The following is a 17,726-nucleotide window of genomic DNA, read 5'->3' as shown; positions in this document are numbered from 1 at the left end:
GGTTTTTATTAGATATGAAATAAATAACCACAGAATAGAAATTAATTGGAAGCTTAAATCATAATTATTAATATATACTTTCTTTGGTAAGATTTAGTAAAGTGTTTTGGGCATATAAATTTTTTGCTTCTAAGACTATGCATTGGAGCAAAGAAAGTTTGTTCAATAAATGGTGCTGGGAAAACTGGGTCGCTACATGCAAAAGAATGAAGCTTGACCACCACCTCACACCATACACAAAAATCAACTCAAAATGGATTAAAGAACTAGACATAAGACCTGAAACCATAAAATATATAGAAGGAAATATAGGCGAAACACTACGTGATTTGCACATCAAAGACATCTTTACAGACACATCACCCAAAGCAGTGATAGTGAAGGCAAAGATAAACAGCTGGGACTACATCAAATTAAAGAGCTTTTGCACAGCAAAAGAGACAATAACAAAAACAAAGAGAAACCCCACCAACTGGGAGAACATTTTTGCACCCAACACTAATGATAAAGGACTGATCACAAAAATCTGCAAAGAGCTGATGAGACTCAACAACAACAAAGAAAATAATCCAGTCAAAAAATGGGCAGAAGAGCTTAAAAGAAACTTCTCTGAAGAGGAAATGCAAATGGCCAACAGGCATATGAAAAAATGTTCAACATCACTTGTCATCAGGGAAATGCAAATCAAAACTACCATGAGATACCATCTTACACCAGTGAGAATGGCACATATTAAAAAAACTAGCAACAACAAATGTTGGCGAGGGTGTGGAGAAAAAGGAACTCTTCTGCACTGTTGGTGGGAGTGCAAACTGGTCCAACCACTGTGGAAAGCTGTGTGGAGATTTCTGGACCTACTAAACATAGAGCTTCCATATGACCCAGCAATTCCACTCCTAGGTATTTACCCAAAGGACACAGAAACATCAATTCCAAAGAACACCTGCACCCCTATGTTTATAGCAGCACTGTTTACAATAGCTAAGCTTTGGAAACAACCCAAATGCCCAAAAATAGATGACTGGATCAAGAAGATGTGGTACATATATACCATGGAATATTACTCAGCATTCAAAAAAGATAAACACATGCAATTTGCTGCAACATGGATGGCGCTGGAAGAGATCATGCTCAGCGAAATAAGCCAAAAAGAAAAAGAAAAATACCGGATGGTCTCACTCATAGCAGGAATCTAGAAAACTTAAATAAGGGACCAGGAAAATGAATAACTATAAGAAAGTGAAAATCAAAATCAACAAAAAACTATGAACCAGAGACACTTTTAGGGGGGCGGGGGCGGGAGGGGAGGGATTGGGGTCAGAATGGGGGGCTGCAATTGTATGGGGAATATAACAATAAAATTTATAAAAAAAAAAAAAGAAACAAAAAAAAAAATTAAAAATTAAAAAAAAAAATAAATAAATAAATTTTTTGCTTCTATAATGAGAACGTTTGTGGAGCATTATAATTTTATTTCTATATGTACAATTGTTAATCCTCTATTTTTTAATTCTGATTTTCTTCTGCTCTTTTTCTAGCTTTTATGATATACTTAGCATATAATGTGTTAGTGTAAGGTTTGTAAAGATGACTTGATACACACATATGTTATGAAATCTTTACCACAGTAGGGTTAGTTAGCACATCCTTTACTTAATTGCCTTGTTATTCTTACTGCTGCTGTGGTGATGACATTTAAAATCTACTCTTATTGCACCTTTGAAGTTTACAATACAGTATTGTGAATCATAGTCACTCTGCTGTACATTATATTCTTCTCATCTTCTCATTCTATGTCTTCACTTATTTTATTTAGCATAGTGCTATTAGGATCAGTCCATGCTGTCACAAATGGCAGGATTCCCTCCCTTTTTCGTGGTCAAATAATATTCTCTGTGTATGTGTGTGTGTGTAACATTTTCTTTATCGATCCAATTGTGAATAATGATGCATAAAACATGGGACTGTGTTTTTGGTTTGATTAACATTTTGATAATAGCAAGGTTGAGCACCTTTTATGTGTTTGTTGGCTTTTATATGTGTTCTTTGGAACAATGCCTTTTCAGGCCTTTGCTCATTTTTTAATTAGATTATTTGGAATTTTTACAGTTGAGTTGTAGTAATTGTACATAGTTTGAAATCTGGAAGTGTCTTACCTCCAGTTTTGTTCTTTCTCAAGATCGTTTTGACTGTTCAAGGTCGTTTAGGATTGTTTTTTCTGTTTATATAAGAAATCCCAATGAGATTGTGATAGGGATTGCATTTGGCTTATAGATGACTTATATTAATTCTTTTGATCCATGAGCATGGGATAACTTTTCATGTATTTGTAGCTTCATTTTCTTTCATCAGTGTCTTTTTTTAAAGATTTATTTATTTATTTATTTATATAAGCACTGGGTATAGTCAGAAGCGCCGGAGGGTGAGAGAATTCACCAGAACCAAAGCGGGGAGCAGAAGAGGCAGAAGGACAGAAGTGCACTGCTGAGGGGAGCAGTGGGCACTGCAGGACAGGTCTGCACGCCATGTGGGACCCTTGCCAGCAGCCGGGGATCGAACCGGCGCTGCCGAGGCTGCGCCACTGAGGAGGCCCATGTTTTATTTATTTTTTGAAGCATATTATTATGAATCATTTATCTCCAGCTAGTGAGATGTTATTGGTAAAAATATGTTATTCACATAGTACCTTTAAAATGAAGGCACATGTCCACCCCTCCTCCTTTACCCCTTTATTACTTGCAATAAGACAGATGTGATGATAAGCCATCTTAGACTCTTAAGAAGAAAAAAAGCAATATCTTTAGAATGGGCAGACTGAAAAATCATAGAAGGGAAACTGGATTCCCAGCATATGGAGTTGTTATATAACTTTGGAATACCTATTCTTCTATCTTATTTGGCTTTTACTTGTGGCCACTGAAACAATAACCAACCACCTGTGTCTTATATGACATATAAGATAAAACATACCTTTCAGAAACCTACATTAAACATCAGTTTTCTTGGGCAACAATAAAAGAATTTCCACTACGGCCTAGGAAATGTAAATAAACAAGAAAATATGTAATTATGGAAAAGTATACAACCAAACTGTGCTTAGCAAAGACATATTTATGGACCTAGATAATGAAAATTTAAAAAATCTAATCATTAACTATTAGAACAATAAGGATTTCAAAATAAGGTCAGTGTACAACATAGCCTTTACAAGTAATAACATTTGAAAACTTAAAATTTCTATTTACATTATAAAAATAATCATTAAATATCCAGAAATAAACCTTTCAAGAAATGCAGGATGCCTAAAAAGTAGACTGTGGAACATTAAAAGACATAAACTAGAACTAGATAAAAGAAGAATTTGTTTTGTAAATGTGAGTTCATTCCAAAGTTAATATAAATGTCAGTGCAGTCTCAAATACTGACAAAACAATTCAGAAGGAAGTAAGGGGGGGAGAGGAAGGAAACTAAAAGAGAAAAGGAGTGGAGATGCCAAGGAAGGAGAAGAATGAATGGAAAGAGAACATTTTCTCCAACATGCATCAAAACATGCTATAAAGCTGTAATAAACATCATAATTGATGCAGGGGTGAATACATAGAGCATTGAGACAGAATAGGAAGTTCTGAAAATAGATTCATATGTATGAGAATTTAGAACATAAAATTTGAGTTCGCATTTCAAATCATCTTCAGGGTCTAGTAGTCAATAGCACTGGAGAAGTTACTGTCATTTCAGAAAATAAAAATGTTAGCAATATACCTCATATAACGCACACATGTTATGCATTGATATAAAATCCAAGAGTAAAAGAGAAAATGGTTAAAACATTGCACAAATTTTCATTATCTTGAGATGGGGGGAAAAAACTCCATGATCTATGCATAAAACCTAAAATCAATAAAGGACATAACTAAAAAACCTAATTATTTAAAAACACCTAACTGTAGGGGAAAGATACTATATACTAAGTTGAAAGGCTAGTGATAGTGTGAGAGAATATTTGCATATATATAACAGACAAAATAGTATCTAGGCTATATAAAGAATTCCTGCAGATCAGTGAACAAAAAACAAATAGCCCAATAGAAGGAAGAACAAATAAAAATAATTCACCAAATCAAAAACACAAATAGCCAACAAACAGATAGAGATGTACAGTCTCACTGGGAATCCAGGAAATGTAACATAAGCAAAAAATAAACAATTTCTTGTCTACTGGATATTCATCTGAGAAGTTATGAAAGATCTTTAAAGATGTGAGGTGTATAAAACCCAAAATTGACAAGATTCTTTGGAAAAATATTCTTGCATGCTTTTGAATGGAATGTAAAAATGATACAGTATTTTGATGAGCAGTATGACAATTTCTTTGTTAGAATGGATTTAAGATAATTTGGTATCCATTTTTGAAAGACATAAAAATAAAATGAGATTATGGTAAATATATCAAACTATCATTCATTGATGTATTAAAAGATATTTCTTCATATATGAAAATATGTCATATTCTGAAATTGGCAAAGTATTTCCTAGGAAGTAAGACTCCCACAAAAATCAGGAATAAATCAAGTATGTCCATCAATATTACTATTTAGTATTGTTCAGAAAGAATGTATAGTTTAAGAAAAGGAAGTATAAAAATTGGAAAAATATAGATGAAGTTATCTGTATTTACAAATATGATTGAATTTCTAGAAATGAATGAGGAAATAGCTGAAAAATTCCTATAAGAAACTTTAGTAAGCTAACTATATATCAACAATATTTACATATAAAAGATACAGTCAGTATGAGAGACAACCAACAACAACAACCAAAAATAAAAGTAAACTGCACAGGAATAAACTAGATCTTAAAGTTAAAAATTAAAAATAATCCTTCTGAAGTCTTAAACAACTGGAAGGGAATACCATGGCCTTTGATTAAGAAGATTCAATATCCTAAAATATTATGTAATCCAAATAAAAATTAATATGATTCTAATACAATAATCAGCAAGATTTTTCTTAGGGGAGGGGCTTGGTGATCTTGGAAAAACTCATCTTCAAAAATGAGTCCTGACACAGAAACATTAATTCCAAAGGGTACCTGCACGCCTTTGTTTATAGTAGCACTATTTACAATAGCTAAGCTATGGAAGCAACCCAAATGCCCAAAAATAGATGACTGGATCAAGAAGATGTGGTACATATACACAATGGAATATTACTCAGCATTCAAAAAAGATAAACACATGCCATTTGCAGCAACTTGGATGGCACTGGAAGGGATCATGCTCAGCGAAATAAGCCAGAAAGAAAAAGAAAAATACCGGATGGTCTCACTCATAGCAGGAATTTAGAAAACCTAAATAAGGAACCAGGAAAAAGACTAATCAATACAAAGTAAAAAGCAAAATCAGCAAGCAACTATAAACCAGAGACACACTGGGAGGGGGGGGAGAGAGGGGCAAGGGGAGGAAGGACTAGAGTCAAAGTAAGTTGGGGGGGGGGTGCAATTGTATGGGGAATATAACCAAAATGAAAATGCATACATTGTGCAAAGATGAAAAATGATGTAAGAATTATATAAAATAAAATTAAAAAAAAAAACTTTTCCTCATAAAAACAAAAACTGAGTCCTGAAAAAGGAACTAGCACAGTATCTATACAAATACACTAGAATAAGAATGAAGGAAACAGGAAAAGTAAATGCAAGAAAAGAAGTTTCAATGTAGGTTAAGTTGCTACAGAGCAGATGAAAATATTATATTATGAATTAAATATACAGATATACAAATTTATATGTGTACTTAGCTCACCTCTGTGCAAATAAATTTGAAAACCTAGGTGAAATGTATATATGTATATATACATATAAAAGCTGAATCTAAAGTTTATATGGAAAACTAACAACCAAAAATTACCAAGAAAAGTCTGAAAAAGAAGGGTAAGAAGAGGGAGATAGCCCTACCAGATGTTAATTTTAACATTTATTATGAAGCCACACAAGTTAAAATGTTATGAAATTAATAAAAAGAGAGGTGGAACAAAATAGAAAGCCCAGAAACTAACCTAAATATATATGAGATCAGTGGGAGAAAGGTGGATTATTTAATAAGTGGTGATGAGACATCTGAATATGATTTTATGTAGTAATTGCCTAAATGATTGTAAGGGGATAAAACATTTAAAATGAAAAGTAAAAACAGTATCAGAAAAAAATCATGATTTGAAAATGAATATACCTCAATGTGAAAAAATTTTCAATAAATATCACTAAATTCAAAGTGAGAGGGGAAGATTGAGTTCATGAAAAAAAAATTTTCATTGACATAACACTAATAACTGTCACATATATACATAACAGACAATATAAGTTCCTAATATATAAACTCATAAATCACTAAGAAAAAAGCAAAAAGATGACAAAAATATAATTATTTCAATTCTCACTGACAATCAACTTTGTTTTTTATTAAACAAATTAAACTTAAATACACAGTGACAAAAAAGACAACACTGATACCAGATTGGTGTTTTGATTATGTGAGGTAAAACAAGTCCTTTGATAAGTTCTTTGTGGAGGTCTAAGTTGGTACTCTCTGGGAGAGGGTCAGGATTAAATAACTTTCAAGAATTATAGTTATACACACCTTTTGGTAGAGCATTTTCACTTCTGGGGATATATCCTAGAGATGTAAAAATGTGTATGTGAACATCATTATTTGTTGTAACATTGTTTACTGGCAAAAGACTAAAAACAGCCTAAATATTAGCTAGCTTACTCTCAGTTCACTTAACTAGGCACTTAGGTCCAGAGCTTTGTCCACCCAAAAAAAAGCTGTCCTTTTCTTATGCACAAAGAGGGTGGTTTATGTTATCGTTTATTAATTTTCCAGGGTATAACTTAAAAACTACTATAAAGCAATCCAAGATTATGATTTTTTTTCAACCCTTTATTGTTATTTTGCTTACATAATACCTAAATGAAGTTTTATCCAATTTGTCTTTATAAAGTTCTTCCAAAGCACTTCGAATCCAATTTTAATCAATAGAAACAAATATTTCTGTCAGCCTATATCAACAGCTTATGTAATAATGAATTAACAATTAATGAATTAACAGGTAACCTACCTGTTAACACTCATCTACAGACATTTCAAAATAAATGGAACTGACTCATATCAGCTCAGCTGGTGGTAGTATTTGTGTTTTGGCATGATGAAAAATAGTCTATCTGCTGCAAGCATTGAACTACTAAGTATCAGTTAGTGAATGTGAAAGAGAAATTGGAGGGTTTTGGTTAATCCAGCAAGTTGGTTAATTTGTCCTTTAGGAGAACTCTTTTGCATACTGATAGTAAAGAGAAATCTATTATGTTCCAAAATAAATCAGAGTAAAGCTAATAAAAAGTGATTTGCTATCATCTTCACATTTTTAAGTTATGAGTACTTTATCTTCATTTATGACTTCCATATGAGCCCACATTCTTTCCAATGTGTTATAGGCTTTGGTCAAAGAATTACAAAATGATGTCCATCAGGTAAGGCGACATATCAGAGAGCTTAAAAAAATGCAGAAAAACCAGGATGCTTGTAAAACTTCAACCCATAAAGCACAGACCTTGGCAGCTTCTATCCTTAACATTTCACGATCAGATTTAGAGGAAATACTGGACACAGAAGATGAAATGGTAAGATCATTTAAAATATTTATCAATAAATGGATTTTTATACATTGAATTTAACCATAGGTGTTTATTTGTTTTTATAATTCTTAGAATTTCATCTTTAAGATAATCTTAATGAAGGTGAGATCATTCATGTGTCAATGAAAGATACATGAACTAAGTTTAAAAAAAAGTAATTTAAGTATGAAATATAGAAATAAGCCAAAAAAACATATATCCTTTAGAGCTGCTTGTTTTAAGTCAGTTATCCTTTCCTGTCCCCTCCATTTTCTTTATCTTAATCATATATCTTATATATCTAACATTTTTAATTGAGTGTGAATGGATTTGGTTAAACTGGGTCATCATTGATTTGAGGATTATTTCCTCCTATATGACAGTTTTATTTTTTTAATTTTTTTAAGAATTTTTTTTAAGATTTATTTATTTATTTATATAAGCACTGGGTACAGTCAGAAGCGCGGGAGGGTGAGAGAATTCACCAGAGCCAGAGCAGGGAGCAGAACAGACAGAGGGACCAAAGTACTCTGCTGAGGGGAGCAGCGGGCGGCAGGAGAGGTCTGCGCTGAGCGCCGTGTGGGACCCTTGCCGGCGGCGGCCGGGGATCAAACCGGCGTTGTGGAGGCTGCAGGCAGCTTCCCAGACCAGCGCTCAACCGCTGCACCACCAGGGGAGACCCCCTATATGGCAGTTTTAAATAGTAGTAAATCTATTGGTTTTCCTAGGTATATTCAAAATTACTGTTAATAAAATTAAAGAAAAATATATTTATTACTTCAAATTGATTAAAATGCTCCTATTTGTGTGAATTTAGGTCTTTGTAGCATTTCCCCTTTGGGGAAAGCCAGTTATTTTTGACTAAGTTATTGACTCATAAACATCAGAATCTCACTATATAGTCTTCTGTGGCATATACTCAATCTGTTTTATTATTAAGTCTCTGAACTTTAATACATGAATATTAGAACTTTAATACATGAAATTAGAATTTATCATTTGGAAAGATTAAAGAGAAAAAGGTGATATTAGCTTCCCAGTAAGTATTTGCTCAATGAATCAATAAACTGAGAGACTTAAATGTTTGTATAAGAACTTCCTCCAGCCCTTGTTAGCTTCTCAAAGAACTTCTGGAGTAGAGCAGACCTACAACCTGCAAAGGTTTTGAAGTGGCTAACAATTCTTAGAAAAGAGGTCAAAGGAATCCTCAGAGATTATTTCTATCCTGTGGAACAGTAATAGTGAATTATCTTCAGTACCCATGCTACAATGTCTCACTTTCTAGGGAAATTTGAACTTTGAATTGCAGGAATATTTCCAGATGGAGTATCACATATAAGGCACACAAGAAAGAATAGTATCTCTGGCAAGAGTGTTAATTATACTTTACTATGGGCAGCTGACTAAAATTTGTTGGTTTGTAATGAGAAATGTAATGAAAGTTAAGATTGATGCCTAGATCCACTCTTACCTAAATGTTTTGGTGTTTTTTTTTTTTAATCAGTGGTGTCCTTATATGTGGATAGAGAAACCAAACAAAGTTCAGATAAAGACAAACTTAAAAGTTAACGCTTAAAAACTGACTACAGAACTGAGGCTTGTGGAGGGTGAGGAAAAAATGGGGAAGAAGCACAGTGGACTGTGGTGGTGGATTGTGGGTTACATTGGAGTACTACCAGTAACTACACCTCAAGTCAAGGATTTATACTTCCAAAATACCAACAACGATGAAAACCAAAGTTACCTCAATAAAAAAATTAATTACTAAAGAAACTGTTGAACTTGATGTTACAACATTGGCTGTCCATATCAAAAGTTACAATCCAGGATAAGAAAGGAAAGATGTGGGAAGAAGAATGTATGAGCTGAGGGAGGTAAGAGACAGGCAGCCTCTAATTAATGGGAAAGTGCAAATATATTTTGACCATTACATAAAAGAGTAAGATGCTAAAAAATAAAAAATAGCAAAATCCTTTTTATTTGTGCATGTATGTGCACTAGTACAAATACATATTCCGGAAAATAGGGCCACCATCTTGTGCAGCTTCAAAAGATATCCTCCATAGGTTTGCAAAATAGAAAAAAACACTTCCTCCGAATGGATAAATTAGGAATAGTAGTCCCCTTTGCACATATGCACATATGAATTAAAAAAGGATGTCTCTAGTCCCAGAGTAGGGGGCACATTTCTGTGGAAAAAAAAAAAAATGTCACCCTGGCTTTTACGTAGATGCAACCTGAAGGCAGAGCACACAGCACTGTAGTACACATACCACACAACATCCAATGGAAATCCTCCTGGAAGTAAAAGGACATAAGTAGTAATACTGTCCTGAGAAGGATCAGTGCACCTTAACATATTACCAAGTGTAATTGTAGAGCCAAGCTTGCTTAGACTGACCCTTGCATCTTTCAGAGGTTCAAAGAGTTGAGTGACTTACACAAGCAAAACCCAAACCACCTGGCATACATTCTTTGAAATGCATCATACTCTAGTATATTAATGTAAAAAATTGTGATGGTCTGTATGAAGTTCCTAGCCTGATACCTGACATGTAGGAAATTCCAACAAGCATTTTCCAAACCTTTCCCTCTTTAAAAAGTCCATTTTCTTATAAACTGAATCTTGGTTTTAAATGAATAACCAGTCGCATGTGTGAATACCTTGTAATTTCAGAAATATCTTACTTTGATAGTTAATGAGTTGAAGATATTTAGTGACTCCTAACATTTTAAGTTGAACTACTCCTTGCCTATGAATAAGCCTTTGAATATTTTAAACAATCATACATTTAAATACACCAGGGCCCTGCCTAGAAACATTCTGTTTATATTACTCCTTATTTATCTATAAACAAATCAGATTTTTTTGTATTATCTTTGTTACCTTCTAAGGGTCACTTGTAGATGATTTTTCATACAGCACCATCTTAATTTTCTCCTTATTTTAGTCATGTTCACCTCCACCTCGGTCCTACCTTGAGTTCCACTATTTAAGCAGTGATAAAATATTCCCGATTTATATTGGGAAGTATAGAAATATAGCTTTATCTCCCACATATATGTAAATAGTTATCAATTAAATATTTAAAAACACGGATTTAAATATTCTCTACTGTGATAGGACATGGTGCTCTTTTTAAAATCCAGTTCTACCAATATATCTCTAGCTTAATTCAGTATCTAATAACTGATCAATAGTATATAAATGCAATTTACACCAGTATTCGTGTTTTCTTCCTTTAGGAGATGGAAAGGACAAGGATAGATGCTGAACATGACAAGGAATGGCTGTTATACATTCAGAAACTTCTTGAAGGACAGGTATTTCATTTTTCTGTTCCTCATACTAAAACTTCCAAATGATAACTCCAAGCCTTCCATTTTTACCATATTTCTAACTTTTGTACACACTTACACATTATTTTACTTCTGTTAGGTAAAGAAGTACTCCAGTAGATAGAGAGGAAAGTTAACCCTCTATTTGTTCTTTTGGACTTAACAAATGAAACAAATGCCTTGGGAAAGAGCCAACATGGGTCTTAGCAAATGCATTAATTAAATTATTGAGTCAGCCTGTATGCTTGCTAGTCTGAAAAGGATCCATTCTCTCAGCCCTCTCAGGAAAAGAGATTCTTTATTATGTGTCTTTAAAGTTAGTTGTTGATATGGACACCTGAGGAGTTCATGGGTTTCAGTGACCTTTTACTATGGACCTGTTTCCAGTCAATTCATGTTTTCCTCACAGCCAGACAGCTGTTTATTACTGTGTCTTCCCGCATTCTCTACAATATTTTCTACTGAGACCTCGAGCTGCTTGTTAGTGGGAAGTAAATATTGATTTGGCATCCTGTCAATGCAGAAAGAATGAAAAAATTTCCACCAGAGGCCCCTCAAACATTTTCCTATCGACATTTTCTGGGCCGAGTGGAAAGCTGCATAGAGGATGACAAGGCCAAGACGAGTTGAAATCCCTGAGGGGTCTATTGAGACTGCTGCTGTGACCTGTGTGATACTTTTTCTTCCCTTTCAAGTATTTTTTTAATACACATGCAGTCTGCTGGGATGTGCCCCTCTTGTAAGTGATCAAGGGCAGTTTATTGGCAGGTGAGAGCCCTGCTTTTCTAGTCATAGCCAGCTTTTGTTTTGACATCACTGACAGCATGTAATGTATTCTAAAACTTTTGCATTACAGTTCTTTTTGCTCAACCTAATTGTCTATTTTAAAAATGAACTGGAATCTAAGCAACTAAAACATACTTCTCAAAATAGCAAACAATAATTACTATTGTCTGGTGAGTTGGAAGGTCTTTGTAACTGTTTCTAAGTAGCAGTTATTTTATGTTCATATTAGCAAATAACGGTATCTATACTTTGGGGGAAGTCAAGAATAAGTAAATAATATGTGAACTATTCATAGCCTTAATATCAGTCAGTTTGAAATATTTTTGAAATCTTATCCAGAATCATTTAAATAGTCATAGGTGATTGACATTTATTTGCTTAAAGTTGCTGAAATACTATTGTGCGGGTGCTAGACAAAGCCTTCGATGGTAATGACTTGCTTTTGAAATGAAAGGCCACCATTTCCTAATCATGCTTAGCACATGGTTACTTAGCACATTACTTAGCACATACCCCAGTGTCTGACACACAAAGTTCAGGAATGATTGTTTTGGGGTATAATTTTCAGCTTGAAAAAGATAAACTTTTCAATGAACTTTTAAAATGTTCAACTTGGGCCTCCCCTGGTGGTGCAGCTGTTGAGCGCTGGGCTGCGAAGCTGCCTACAGCCTTTGCAGCGCCGGTTCGATCCCTGGCTGTGGGCGAGGGTCCCACATGGCGCGCAAACCTCTCCTGCCACGTCCGCTGCTCCCCTCAGCAGTGTATTTCATCAGTCTGCCTCTTCTGTTCTCTTCTCTGGCTCTGGTGAATTCTTTCACCCTTCTGCGCTTCTGACTGTACCCAGTGCTTGTATAAATAAATAAATCTTAAAAAAAAAAAAATGTTCAACTAGTAAATATGACCTTTTAATATAAACTTATCAGTTGTGAACAAAAAAGATCCATATGGATAAATAGCAAATTTTACACTGGATATGATTTTTTTTAACTAACACATGTGTGTATATGTGTATGTACATATATGTGTATATACAAATACATATGTGTGCACATGTATATGTACATTCTACATTATCTGGATGTATGCTTACTCTGTCCAGTTAGTATATAAAAAAATCCTGTTGAAAATGGCATTAGACCACTTAATACTGCAGCTTGATATAGTGCCTTTTTGTGCCACTGAGCCCGGACTCTGGAATATAATTGCCTGGCAGTATTGATTTAATTGCCCAGGTTTATTTGTGGACTCCTAATTATTGACTGGAGGTAAATTTAATGGAGCAGCCTTTATGAACACTGGGAAACCGCTGTTGTTGCTGTTATACATAATGAACTACATCATGTGCCTTTAGATCATTTTTCAAGCTAATTTTATTCCACTGTGACAGTATGATAACATTTTAAAAGTCAAAGACTTCTTATTTTTATTACTGACATAGGTGGTTTTGCTGATGTCTTTGAATTTTGTGAGAAAAAAAAATAGGGACTTCATTGGTTGCACTTGAATGTCACTTTATCATTATACCCAAGAGAAAAATCTGTAAAATAGAAAACATCTTTTTTTAACCTACTTTTCTTCTTTTTACTTTTCTTCTTTTTTTAACCTACTTTTCTTCTTTTTCAATTCCAGCCATTATATTTGTCCTGAAAAGGTTTTCTTTTTTGTCCACCAACTTTTTCACTCTAAGTTATGCTCACAGGAGTGTGTGGACAAAAGTGTAAATGTGTTCTTCCATGCATTTTTTTTCCCATTTATGACGTACAACTCTGTGTACCTGAAGTTACATGATCTTCAAGCTGTGGAAAAATTAAGCACATTCCCTAAAAAATACTAATTAGTTCAGTATTGATATTTTATTATTAAGATATTTTCAAGATACAATTTTAAGAAAAGTTCTCTTTTATATCCTCCCTCTGTTTTGGGTGCTGGATGTAATAGAATTCTGAGATCATAGGAATGAGTCTGGCTTTGTGATTTTATTTTTTGTTTATTATGCCACAGAAGAGCTTTCTAGTAAAGAAAATTTTCTCTGCATTCATTTGGTAAAAATTTATAGTGATAAATTATTCACCACAAAACAAAAAGCTGTGCTGCAATGAGATTACACAATAATAAAATATCTTCTGTTACTGTTAGCAGAAATGTATGAGAACCAATAGGCCTAATACATTAACTTATCTATTTTTAAGAATGCAAATATATGTCCTCATTATTTCAGGTAGTCCAATTGCAGTGGGTAATTTTATACATTTGATTTTTTTTAAAAGATTTATTTATGCATACAAGAACTGGGGTACAGGCCGGAGGTGTGGGAGGTGAGAGGATTCACCAGAGACTGAACTGGGGAACAGAACAGGAAGATTGACTGGAATACACTGCTGAGGGGAGCAGTGGGCAAGTCAGGAGAGGTCTGCCCTGCCATGTGGGAATCTCCCTGGCCGGCCAGGAATAGAACCGGCGCTGCAGAGGCTGTGGACAGCTTCACAGCACTGTGTTCAACGCGCTGCACCACCAGGGAGGCCTCTACATTTGATTTTTATCTGCATGTAACCTTTGTCCCCACAGTTTTTCTGCCAGTAAGAATCACACTGAAAAAATAACCTTTTTTTTCTAAGCTTTATTTAGTTATGCATACAGAGCTGGGGTACAGGCCAGAGATGCAGGGGGTGAGAGGATTCACCAGAGACATAGTGGGGAGCAGAACAGGCAGATTGACCAAAGTACACTGCTGAGGAGAGCAGCAGGCGAGACAAGAGAGGTCTGCTGCGCCATGTGGGTATCTCCCTGGCCAGCCAGGAATCGAAAATAATATTTTATGAAATGGCTTGTAATTCAGGCTTTCCTTAGTCTGCCTCTAAGTTTGTTTCAATTATTTTGTTATAAAATTACAATTGATCCTTATCTATTGAAAATTTTGAAAGCTTATTTGAGAGTCCTAGTTGTAAATGCCAATGAAATACAAGTCATAAATAGCAAGTAAATGAACACTGAGTTTAGAATATAAATGTTAGAGTTGGCTTATAAAAAAAAAGGAAAATCAAGAAGAATTAAACAGCTCCAAATATCTCCAACTAATATTATATAAAGATACATAATATTCTTCTGGTCTGTTTGTGGAGAAAAATAGAACTTACAAGGGCAGATGGATGTACAGGTACTGTACATCTTGACTGAAGGTGATTTGGTGTTTGAAATCCGTAGTGTGTTAGTCTCCATACAAAGCTTAAAAGACGCTTACAATCCAATAAACAGGATTGACAAACAGTTGCATTTAACTGTGGGGTGTTTTGTTTTAGTGGGAGATTGAGGAAGAAAATAAAAGGGGTTGTTGGCAATAAATTACTAAATGGCATTTTGTTCCACCATGGAGGCTTCCTGGAAGAGAAGTTCTTGAGGTTATATTTCTTAAAGGGAGCAAAATGTCTAAGAATGTACATGCCATGTTGAAAACTGTTAATACACAAGATAATAAAAGTAGGTTTAGATTTTAACTTCAAAATGAAATCTGCAAAAAAGGGTGAATCTGCAAATAAGATGATTAGTGTCAGTGCATTGTGCCCCAAAGTGCTGTGACACAGCAAAGTATAGAATCAGCATGTTTCCTTAAATATGTTCCATGGATCACTAGTTCCATGTGAAAACTAGACCATCAGAAAAGTGTGGCCAGATGAATTTAAAAAATGGTTATTACATTGCCCTCTTGGAGAAAGACAGTGCCAGTTAGCATATTAGAACCTTTAAGAGATCCTGAAATAAAAGAACTTATAAAGATATGGTTTATTTCCCAAACTTACGTGATCAGAGAACCCTGTTTTTCTTAGACCAACTTTAGGAAATGGCGTATTAAACACTTGTTTCTGCTTTTGTTTCTACCAGGAAGAAATGAGAAGTTATTCTTATTTGTCTGCTTTTTTGATAGGAGTATATAGGGTACTGAGTGCAATGTTCAAAATATAAGAAAGTTTCCTAGTAGTTTATAATTTTTCATGTGTGCATTTCTTTAACATTTGCTATTAATTCCCTGAGAATTTAAATTACATTATTTGTAAAAATGAAAGGGTGTTAAACTAGAAAGCTATTTAGGCTCTAAGACAGTCCTGTGCACCGGCTATGGTTCTCTGTTTCTCCATGGCCTGCACAATCTGTTTGTTTGTGCCCGTCTTTTCTTTTTCCCATTTCAAATTCAATAAAAAACCATTCTGTTTGGTTTACAATTACTACAGTCACATGGCTGAGCATAGCTGAAGCTGAGCACAGCTGAACAACACATACAGAGCATCTCAGGCTGTCTCTGCTCAGGCGCTGGCAGTAACACTGTCAGTGGTCACCCAAGAACAGCAGAGGGTCTCATGCTACCTTACTGTGTGGGAGGGGACTGGATATGACAAGTGTTCTCGTTGATAAGTTCAGAGAAACAAAAATAATCTTTCCCTTGTTAATCAAAAGGACAACTCTGGAAGAAAGGACTTAGTGAACGTCTTAATTATTGTAAACCTCTTACCTGACACTGGATTAGCTATGAAGGAAGAAAAAAAGGAAGTTGGTAGGGCCGTGGGAGGTACCTGGGAAACATTTCAGATTCTCTTTTACTCACAACCCAGAAGTGTTTTGTATGGGTTGAGGTTCCACAGGCAACCCTGTGAAGCAGAGGGAACAATAAAACTTTGCCAGAAGAGCTATATAAATTATGAAATTTAAAGATGTACTCTACATTTTATAAACTCAGCAGTTTGCAACATGTGTATTACACTTTGATATGCCAAACAAACTTTTCTATAACAACTTAATCAATGGGTATACTTTTGCCATTTTTTTGCCTCTGAAATTTTACCTTACAACTCTTGAGATGTTCTGCTCTAACACAGACAAGTGTATTGATAGTTCTCTCTCATTCTTTTATGAGTGATGAACATACAGTACTACTTCTGTGGGCCTGTGGGCCCTAGAGATGACTGTAACCTGCTATTGATCAGCTGATTGAAGATAAATGGCTTAGCTGCTTGTATTGCAGATTACATCATTAACATGGTCAGTAAACCATGAATTGTTCAATAAGGCGTTTATCTTTTTTCATTTTACTTCTGCTCTTTTATCATTTTTATTATAAAAGATAAAATTACCCACACTAACCAGCAAGATAAGTTGAGAAGAGACCCAGTAGGTGCATTATGGGTGCAAAGTTGTAGATTGCTGAGTTCTAATGGTTTAGCAATATTTAGTGTATGTTTTTAGACTGAAGAAAATATAGAGTTTTGATAATCTTCTTTTCTCTGTTTCTCTTACAGCTTCCTTTTGCTTCATATTTACTAGAAGCAGTACTGGAAAAAATAAATGAAAAAAAGAAGCTAGATGAAAAATATTTCACAATTATGAAAGATAATAGATGATATTATAATGGAGAAATTTTTTCAAATGTGAAAACTTTATATGGTGTGATTGGAAAACATGCATTGCAATCCTGATACAGTATCTGTTCCAACTATCAATAGTCAGGTTCAATACCAAAATAAGAATTCTCTGAAACTAATTAATTGCTGAACAAGTGAAACAAATTAAGTGCCTAGCCATTTAAAAGGAAATAGTGTAGCATTTGATTGTTGAATACAAATATTGCCACAAATCAATGCAAACTTAAACATGATTTTCCTTCCAGTGCATTAGAAGAAATTCGAACAAGCTTGACACACACAATTTAGCTCTAAATATAAAAATAAAAAAGTATAAACTGAGGATTTAATGTTTTAAATTGTTTTAAATTTTAAATTTTGTATATAGACTTTTATATAAAACTGCTATACATGGGCTTAAGTCATTCAAGGAGCAACATATTTGTTTTGTAAGCAGATATAAAATGAACCACCAAAACTTAAGGATAAACATTTAATTCAAGTGTGTTGTCCAATGGTATCTGTTATTGTCACAATACTGGA

At 34.3% G+C, this 17,726-nt stretch overlaps 1 protein-coding gene across 1 annotated transcript in view; it reads left to right on the top strand.

Annotated features, from left to right (window-relative positions):
- The window catches only part of CNTLN (centlein), a gene marked incomplete at its 5' end in the record, with an annotated part of 238,450 nt that extends 221,139 nt beyond the window's left edge, over positions 1-17,311 (top strand). The window contains 3 exons of the mRNA XM_084239276.1: positions 7,492-7,677; positions 10,918-10,995; positions 17,082-17,311. Of these exons, the coding sequence (XP_084095402.1) occupies positions 7,492-7,677; positions 10,918-10,995; positions 17,082-17,183 (366 nt within the window). The 3' untranslated portion in view covers positions 17,184-17,311. The remainder of the gene's footprint in view (positions 1-7,491; positions 7,678-10,917; positions 10,996-17,081) is intronic.
- Positions 17,312-17,726: the final 415 nt, after the last annotated feature.

This window comes from Talpa europaea (assembly GCF_964194135.1).
Source record: "Talpa europaea genome assembly, chromosome: 7".
In the NCBI taxonomy this organism is placed as follows: domain Eukaryota; kingdom Metazoa; phylum Chordata; class Mammalia; order Eulipotyphla; family Talpidae; genus Talpa; species Talpa europaea.
The sequence above is the reverse complement of the archived record's forward strand: the minus strand, read 5'-3'. Positions and strand labels throughout refer to the sequence as shown.